We start from the raw sequence: 10,110 nt of genomic DNA on the forward strand, positions 1-10,110 counted from the left end.
CAATTAAAGGGTTAAGATATAATTAAGACTAACCCTAATTAAAGCATAAATAAACCCTCAACCTAAACTTAATTCTAATATATAATTATAATTATAATTAATGTTAAGGGCCAAGGTTCAATTGAAGTTACCATTCAATTAATGTTACTATTTTAGACATTTGGTTAGAGTTAGGATAATAGTTATGATTATTATTACAGCTTATTGGATATTCATTAGGGTTTAAGTATTAACTTCTAAATAGACCTTTTTTTTTCAAATGACCTAATTCTAACCCTATAATATATAGTTCCAGTTTGCCTGAGCTCTGTAGTTTTCCTGCTCTCAGTGTAAAAATGGGCCACATAAAGATGCGTCTTAAAAATAAATCAGAACTTTTTGAAAAAGACAAATAGCACCGGCAAATACTGCACATCAGATTTACCAATCATAAGTTGTTCGCCAGTAAAATGCTACTATGGTTTCCATGGAAAATACTTGTCCAATACCCACTATATGAAGTTGAAATCATCTACACACACACAAACTGTTGGACTGTAGAATAGATTGCAGGATTTCCCTTAGTTGTATGCTTGCTAATCAATCACAGACTACGTTCAGCGGTGCATGAAAGAACTTAGTTTTACAGAGCCTGAGCATATAAAAAACTTTCTTGTAATTTAATTACCTTGCCTCATAAATATAAAAAAGAAAGCATACCTATACAAATCAAATGGTATCGCCAAAAGAGTTGAGCAAACTTTCGTATTTAAGTGAGTAAAAATAATTCCTATGATGAAATGCAGATTTTAATTAAATTTTGCCTCTGATTCTGATTCTGATAATTTACATTGAATGCTTCATCTCCCAAATTTACAATTCACAGTCCGATTATCAATAAAAATTCCCTTAATTTGGTAACATTAATACCAAGCCCGATAAGTTATTTGAGGAAAAATAAACATTTGCTGAGCATATTTACAGGGGGTAGACTAGAAAACTCAGACATTTAGTATAAAACTTAAGTGCATTGAATGAAACCTAGTGCAAACTTTATACAAGGACACAATCTAAACTTTACTGAAGGCTTGCAACATATCAGCAAACAGCTCCATGCTCCAGTCTGCCTTGGACCACTTCAGGTACTTTAGCCAAATAACTACAGAAGCCCCAACATCCAGATTCTTACATTTTGTCAGTGAATAAAAAGGATTAGATAGGAGAACCAACTGTAAATAAACTCAGAAGGATTGATGCCAGTAATTTACAGCAATTAAAACATATTGCTGAGAGAAGTCAGTGTACATAGAAGAACTATACTTTGGACTATCAAAAGCGTTATACTATTGTACACAGTAAAAACAGACGAATCACTAATCCCAACCAAAAATCGACAATCTCCAATGGATGGGTCTGCAGTTGTGATCATTCCAAGTCCATCAAAATTACAGCTGTCACCTGATTGATTGTGTAATTGATAGTAGCTGTTAAAGGCATATGAGATATTTGCCAGTGCTCCAATTTTATTGCATGAACCTCCAGAAGAAAGGGCCGTACAATCTGCAGTTGAGCAAGCTAGTCGAACATGGCTTGAAACATTGGTGAGGTCTAGGTTGTCATTTGCAACACACCACCTTGAAGAGAAATACTGAACATTTTCTGCACTCGCCAGATCCTTTGATCCTTGTCCCAAATCAACCTCATATTTGACCTGACCATCAAAAGTGAATATGCCCCAATGCCTTTCAAAATTTCCAGCTACAATGCTCTTTTGGTCCTCATCTAGCAGACTATAAATATAGGTTTCGACAGGGGGGTTTCCTGGTCTAAGTGGGGTGCCCTTGTTACTTTTGATATAGTTTATCAGCCCTTTGTTGAATCTCTTTGCATTGCTAATAGTTGCATTGGCTGCTCCCTCAGTCGGCCATCCAATCCCCCCAATTATGATTGGCATTTGGCCAAAGCCATTCTGTTTCAAGGCTGTCTCAAGTGAATCAAGGATTCTTTCAAAATCATTCTGGTAAACTCTCCGCCCATCAATAAATGGATGAGTACTGTTCTCAAAAAAGGGATGATGTATTGAAGAATTCTTATTCTGATGAACATCTAGTAAGGGATAAATATTAACCACAAAGGGAGACCCATTACTACTAAGGAACGAAACAAGCTGATGAATAGTCTTATTCAAATCAGGCCTGAAGATTCCTTTTGACGGCACCTTGGACTGGTAGGCATCAGCATTACAGGGAACCACGACTTTTACTTGATTCGCGAGATTTGCCTTTTCCAAGGCCTGTTGTATGTTGACCACTGCAGGGAGGACAAATGCCTGAAACTGTCCTTTGTAACTAGCAAGAAAAGGTTCATTTCCCACAGCAATATACCTGTATTAGAAACAGTTTCATTTTTTTAATGATAAAAACAGTGGGAAATCACTTATAGAAAACCGGGCATTATTAGCTCAAAGATTTCAAGTAAACAAATTACAGAATTTTCATTTAGGTGTTCTCCATTTGACTGATATCAAGACAATCCAGAATTGATTCTAAGTTTCAATGGTAGGGCATAAACATTATTTCTATTGTCCAATAGCTGTTAAAAAGGGAGCAACAAAAAAAGGATAAATCATTTTTTTAAATGCTGGAAGGCTTTTAAACTCAAAGCAAACAGCAACCGTACCTCACACAATAACATGGAAGAAATGCCCTTATTGCAACTCCATTTTTTGCAAACTGCCGAAGTCATTTTAGGAACCAAACAACCCCAAACCATTAACTGTGATTGTAATACTCATACAGGATTTGTCACCACTGAGTATGCCTTCTAGAAGAGTGAAGGAAGTGCCAATTTGAGCCTAACATGAAGGGTTTGATAAGTTTACCTCACAAATAGTTCAAATAATATGTTTATATCAGACACCACGAACGGGCGCTGGAAATGAAAAGAAGAAAGCTAGCCAATACACATTTCACATTGCTGATTATCCTCAACCTCTCAACAACAAGACAGCCATTAAAGAGAGAATAAAACCAAAGCTTTGACCACACTTTCATACATCATATCTTAAACTTCCTCAAAACATAATGGAAATCGGATCAGAGATGGTGGCAATTGACATAAGAAAAGAAAATTACTCGAATAGATTACAATAAGGTATACACTGAATCTCAATATCGCAGATTGGTTCATATAAATTTAGTATGGGTAATGAGATGAATCATTTGTGTTGTACCCAAATGAGAACTTTTTGTATAGGTGTCCTTCCAACATTTGTAAGTGGTAGAATCAGTTTTTGACCTGACGAAGAAGTTTAAAGAGACCTCCTATCACTTGTTTTCCAGGTAAGGCAGAGAGACCCAAAAAGGGCGCCTGGGAGGTTTTTGCTAGGTTCGGAACTGTCAAAAGTGGCAAAGGAGCACTCCTAGCTGTGCCCTGTTAGTTTTTCAGTGGCAGAGGACCCCAGAAGCGCTTCTAGACCAGTTTGGGTGGCACCTGGCAAGTGTTGCTGAAAAGGCACCGAACATGGGGAATGGCTATCCAGCCACTAAGATGCACCAAGCATTCATTATAATGTATTTATACATTCATTATAATGTATAAGGGACATTGATGCCATGGTGCACATCGTTCCCTTAGTTTTTCCAAGATGCTAATGAGGTTTAAGCTTGCTTTTTGCTTAGCTCTTGTAGATGGACAGATTATATTTCATGATTCTTCAGAGGATTCCCCTGTTCCAGAACAATAGATTTATTTTTTAGAAACTGCTTTTTTTTTTAGCAAGTCTGTTTTCTCAAAGAATCACAAAGATGGGTTCATTCATCAAATTTTCTATTTTTAGCAGCTTCTAGTTTTAGAAACTGATATTTATATAAAGTTGTTTTTTTCGAAGGCAGTTGCTTTTACAGATGTTGCTTTATTAGATGTTCTATTATTGGGCAGATGCCTGAGAGCCAATTTTTAGGTTTCATTAGCTAGCTCTTATTCATTCTTTGTTTACAATTGTTCTTGCTTTAAAGTTTTTTCTTTCCTTCTTTTCAAAACTTTTAAGCATTTTGCTTTAAAAAAATGGTATTTAGGATAAATCAGTTATTATTTTAATCCCTGAAATTGGGTAGTTTGAAGTGTTCCACACAGATGCATCCCCCTCCCTCCAACAAACCCCACCCCACCCCCCCAACAAGGTGGGGGCATGTCCAAGACACCCTACAAAAGCAGAGGACATCCCCAGAAAGTTCCTCCTAATTAGCAACGTTGGGGTGGATGCCCTCACATCCCCGAAATGGCCTAAGTACTTCTAGAAGTCCCTCAACTATCTCTGGGACACTGGGGAGTCCTTACAATTTCTTTATGTCCTGATAACGATTTTGATTTATGTCAAAGCTTTGAATAAATAGACAACATGATGGCACGGACAAATGGTTAACTTTAAAAGAATGGAAGAATATTTACATGGTATTGGAGGCAAAATAGATAATTAAAACAGTTGTTACTGATTTGGTTTACTCAGATGCGTGCTCTCTTATCTTAACTTTCGGAAAATGGTGTTCTGATATTTTTTAATTCATATGTCACGGACACCTCAAGCTTGGTAGAGAGTGGAGAAAGCAATGAGAGTGGTATGATGGTGGAAGTTATCAAGTTTTCATAAATGTTTGTGAGTTTTTTGTTGACTGTTGTAAGGAGTTTCTAGAAACTCGTGTATGAAAAAGCATACATTTGTGAAACTTCCCTCGACCCTGCCCTATACCATGAGAGAATACTCCAAGGGTGATGCCCCTTGACCCCATTGGAAGCTCCACCCACAAACCCCCACCAATTGACAAGGCCCCACCACCCCCAAACTTAGGCCCATGATCATCTCCTCATTCCAAGACTCTATGGAACTATGCTTCAAACACATGATTTCTGCTTCTTATTGCCATTAGTAAGATGATAGCTTCCCCTGATCTTGATATGCAACTGCATATAGTCATCTTCAATCTGGCACAGAAATCTTCCACCTTTTTCTTCTTGTTATCAGCAGTGATAACATTTTTAATCAGACCAATCACTTCATGGTATAAATGCAAAACCTGTTCATAGTAGGAAGAAGGCCAAGGAGATTCCACTACTGTTTGTTGGGAGAGCAAACATTCAAGGCACCATAACCCCTAGTAGAGTCAATATATTGTTAGCACATAATTTCATCCAGCCTTTGTTGATATTGCTGATTGGGGTGCAAAGGACAACGGCAAAACATGCAACAGATATGGGAAACCATATCAAACAAGTGATTCCCCTTCATGATTGAGAGGTTCAGCTTCCTTTTTATGATGGGTAATTTTTGGGTTTTGTTGGAAGCTATGTTACCCGCGGGCGCGTCCCCGGTATTTTTTTCAGGCGTCTCCGTCCCGGGGACAGGGGACTCCTAGGGGACGTCCCCATAAATTCTGCATATTGACAGTGAATTTTGACAGTGAATTCTATAAGCAATTTGACTTTGACTCTCAATTTAACACAAATTTGGCATAAGAACTATACTAGTTCTTATATGTTAAGGTTCTATAATGTATATGTGCATGCTTTATCCTTGTTTTCATATGAATATTTTAAATTTCCCTGTATATTTTAATTTTTTCTATTTTTATATAGCCGTCCCCTTTGCCGTCACCTTTGCCGTCCCCTTTGCCGTCCCCAAAATTGGCAAAAAAAATCACCGTCCCGGAAACGCGTACCCCCATCCCCTGCCGTCCCCATCCCGGAAACTTGGGGTAACATAGGTTGGAAGTGAAGGAATGGTAATCATCATGCAGAATAAAAGCCAAAAAGCAATCCAGGAAACTCAGAAAAATCATCTTTCTCAAATTAATTGGTGTGAATAGTAGAGTTCATTTTGACAACTGAATGGTAAAAAATAAAGAAACCAGTGAAGGCTCAAAGTTCATCAACAATCTTCATATATAACCCCAACGTGTAGTAAAACAGACCTTTGAAGAGATAACATACAATTTGCAACATATTTTCAATAACCATTAAGGCCTTGCACAAGAATATATTAACGATTTGCAGACCCTTTCAAAGGCTGGGAGAAGATTATACAGGTAGTTGCATAACAACGTTTCCACTGTTTGCCATCCTTTCAACCACTTTCCAGCTTCCTTGCTTTGACACACCCCCACACTTTCCATTACATAAACCACTAATAAGTAATAATTGATGCAATTGCAAAAAGATGCTCATTGATCTGCTTTGCAATGTTCATGCAATAATCATGATGCAGAGGAATGGACATTTACAGATATTAAATCAACTTGACCTTAGAACTACTGTGCCTAACATTGAAACTAAGTAACTTGAGCATTTGACACTGTCAAATGCTTAAGTTATCAGCATTTCCAATCAAAATGTATCAAATCCCACTTAATTAAAGAGGCCTTAATAATCCTTATGCAAATATTAAATTGACCCGAGCTTAGAACCACTAGCTTAACTGTTACAGAATAACAGAGGCTAAGGGCTGGTTCCTTTCAAATTATACGATAACATTCAACCTAAGTAATGTTCATATGAACATCAAACAATACTCAGAAGAAACAAAGAAAAAATGCAGGGAACGATGAAAGCTGCCAACTGATATTCAACACTCCTTATTCGTATAGAGTCATAGACAATATAGATTCACAAAGATGTGCCCAAGAACTAGATATGCGAATGAAAATCTCCATGTACAATGGTACATTCAGTTGCAAAAGACTCAAGTGAACAGCACAATGTTGAAACGGAGAAATGTAGAATGGGTATGATATTTACAGCAGGGGGTATTACTACCAGAGTAATTCTCATCACATAGTATTATGGCCTGCTAGTGGAAACTATTTGGTAGACAATGTATGCCGATTTATATTTTTATGGCTTGGGCCATTTTTTGATATGACCCTTTTCGCCTAAATAGGTGACTAAAACCAAACTGTCATGAAACAATCTCAGAGTCTCTGACAACTAATATGGACTATAATGGTCATATAACAAGACAAGCTAAGACCCTAATCAGTACAGTGGGGCATTTTAAAGGACGGGAAAAAACCTAAAACGCTTGGAACTTGACTACCACCTAGTTCCAACTACCATTCTAATATCAACTAAAACTTGTAAAACCAAATGGGTGAAAACTGAAAAGAGATTAATGGTAATGTCCATACCTGATATCAACACCACCCTTGAAGGCATATCTGGTGACATTATCATGAACCCAACTCCTTGCAGCTGCTCGGGACTTGCTTAAAGTTTTCAGCATCTGGTTTGGCACACCCAACATGACATTTATGTGGGTACCTGTGAGAGCTTCTAAGACTAGGGGATCTGCATCAAATAGCTTCACTTTGGTAATGTTGTTCGCCTGCAGAACATTGACAACAATGGAAGGTGACAGTCTGTGGGATGACTGTGTCCCCCAGTTCACACCCAAGCCTAGGCCTCCTGCTACTACTGGGCTTAGATGCACAGATACCCATATGAAGAGTAAGCATTTCAGCATAAATGTAGTTGATGCCATCTTCCAGTCCAGTGAAGTAGGAAGCTAAATGCGTGCATTAATTAGCACAAAACCTGAACATAACTATGTTGCACTTGCAGTTTGAGATTTGCGGTGTGTGTACTTTATTAATAGCGTTCAATTAATAAATAAGTGATAAATGAACAAGGTGGTTTTGGTGTGAAGGAATTTAAGGAGAATGACTGATCATTACATGACACTGAAGACAGAGAGAATCTGACAAGAGTATTATTTGCACGGTACTCACGAGCTGGATTGTAGCAAAAGTGACAATTTTAATTTTCAAATGCGAATGAAAGATTTGTTACAGTAAAAGTTCTTCGGTATTCCAAAACTTTCATTTGGATTAGAAATTTTTAAGATTAGTTGTATTAAAAGTAGGGTTCTCTAATCTATTGTGGCCCATCTTCCATAAACCTTTATTCGCTTTAAAAATAAAAAATAAAAAATAAATTCTGATATGAAATTTGATATTAATATTTTTTATTTTTTTGCGTTATAAAATCTCTTGTAAATTTGAGAAGGTCAAAAGATTAGGTAGGCAGGTTTGAAATTCCTTAACATAAATATAAAATATTTTTTATATAGGTATTAGTACCAAGACTTTGGTGTCTCCTTTAGATTATGTCAAAATTTTGATACACAAATATTAAATTAATATCTTATTAATCAATTTTAAAAATTACATATCTATATTAATTTTCTATGAATGTTTATAAGAGTCATTATGTGTTGATAGAGTAAGGTTATAGTGATCTCCATACAAAAAAGAAATTGCATATTAAGTATAGAGTACAAAACAAAGATACATTATAAGGAGTTATGTTACATCAGTCCAAAATATATAAAACATCTTATAGTAACTACAAACTATTAGAACTACTAGTCATAGTAATGGAGACAAAAAGAAACAAGCTACCACATATTTACTTCCAACAACCCTTTACATTGTTACTAGTGTCACTATAGTCATAGTCATAAGTGTCAATTGGAGGATCTATCATATCCTTTGGATCCACATCCTTCACCAAGGGTTGATAGTAAGTTTTGTCTCCTGTTTTAGTTTTGGGTTTGTCCACATCAGGAAGCTTAATGTTGTTATACTTGTCCATATACTCCTTCAATAGTGTTAGTGCATCTTCATTAAGTTTGTCTCTTCCCTATGGAAATAAATGGACACTCTTGATCTTAGTTTTGTACACAATTGTGAGTCCTTTGAGTAGTATCATAAACCTATCCTTTGTAATCTCCATCATTGTTGAAACCTACAAAGCAATATTAAAGAAGGTGAATTCACTTTTGAACTCAGTAAGGCACCTTCTTTGACCTTGGAATATTTCTTCATTTCTCTTCTTACAAATAAATGAAAAAATCTCATTAATCAATATAAGCCAAAAAAACATTTAAATTGTGTAAAAAATTAAATGCATAAATTTTAAAATAATATCTTATTATTAATCATTGTTAAAAATTACACATCTATATTAGTCTTCTATGTATGTTTATAAGAATCATTATATGTTGATATAATAAAGTTACAGTCAAGATTATTGGTATGGGTTCATTGATATATAAAAATAAACTTCACAAACAAAAATATAGAAGGTTAGTATGACATTAAGAGAAACAAAAAAGAATACTTTATAATATGAGAATAAAATTGGATTGAATTTGTTACTATGTGGAATAGCATAATCTACATTTATACAACCCTCAAGGATATGACATGTGACTAGGTCAACCTATAAGTAATCTAGAGACTAGAAGTTTATCTTAATGAAGGCTTTTAGGCTTCTACATAATCGGTAAAGTACTTTTCAAGGTTGGAAGCTCATTCATGCAAAATGGAGACTAATTTGATGCTAAAGGAGCTAAATCGGGACTAGGAAGAGTTGCCTTAACTGAGACTAAAACAATATTTGTTAGACAATGGTGGTACCAAAACTCATTATATAGCAAGAAGTATGACCGATAGATCAAAGACCTAGTGTATATTGTGTTGTATAGAATACCACAAATTATGCATGCATTTAAATAGTATTTGAATAATATGTGATGTTTCAATATTATTGGACTTGGTATTTTTTCAATTGTTGGAGTTGTATTGTACCTTGGAAAAAACTACATATTAAATTATTTTTTATAATTTATGATTAAGATTAATGTTATAATAGTAATTGTCAGTGTAACTAATCTTCTATAAATATGCATGATATCCCATCAAAACAACCCAACCAAAATAACCCATGATACAATAACCCAACGACAAAACATCCTAGGGTAATAATATCTCATCTTCACAATAGCCCTACATTAAATTACCTTGGATCCAGAACAACCCATGGTGAAAAGGAGAGCCAACACATGATAATCGTTCACATTTAGTAAGTGTGTGCTATTAATTAGTGTCAATGAAGTCTTTAATCAATAAGTGTGTGCTATTTTTTATTGAAATAATGGTCACAATGCCTCTTCAGTTTTTAATAAGTCAAAAAGACAAGAAATTACGTGTTTTAAACAGGTACACATATTAGTTTCATCGACGAAGCACAAATAAAATGATTTGGCATTGTATGGATCATTTTACAAATAAATGTTCA

The 10,110-nt window shown here is 35.5% G+C and overlaps 1 protein-coding gene across 1 annotated transcript; it reads right to left on the reverse strand.

Moving 5' to 3' along the window:
* Positions 1-969: 969 nt before the first annotated feature.
* On the reverse strand, positions 970-7,696 carry LOC131040851 (glucan endo-1,3-beta-glucosidase 9). Its single transcript, XM_057973808.2, has 2 exons — positions 7,158-7,696; positions 970-2,363 (listed from the first exon to the last, which is right to left on the reverse strand). The coding sequence occupies exons 1-2, from the start codon at positions 7,508-7,510 to the stop codon at positions 1,253-1,255; spliced, it is 1,464 nt and encodes a 487-aa protein (XP_057829791.2). The 5' UTR covers positions 7,511-7,696; the 3' UTR covers positions 970-1,252.
* Between the last annotated feature and the right edge of the window lie 2,414 nt (positions 7,697-10,110).

Source organism: Cryptomeria japonica, chromosome 7, assembly GCF_030272615.1.
Source record: "Cryptomeria japonica chromosome 7, Sugi_1.0, whole genome shotgun sequence".
NCBI classification, from domain to species: domain Eukaryota; kingdom Viridiplantae; phylum Streptophyta; class Pinopsida; order Cupressales; family Cupressaceae; genus Cryptomeria; species Cryptomeria japonica.

Bases quoted from the DNA above. Each gene is read 5' to 3' on its own strand.
- LOC131040851 (XM_057973808.2), bottom strand. From the start codon at position 7,510: ATGGCATCAACTACATTTATGCTGAAATGCTTACTCTTCATATGGGTA. The intron at 2,364-7,157 runs GTATGGACATTA...TTTCTAATACAG, and splicing joins AAGGGTGGTGTTGATATCAG to GTATATTGCTGTGGGAAATG.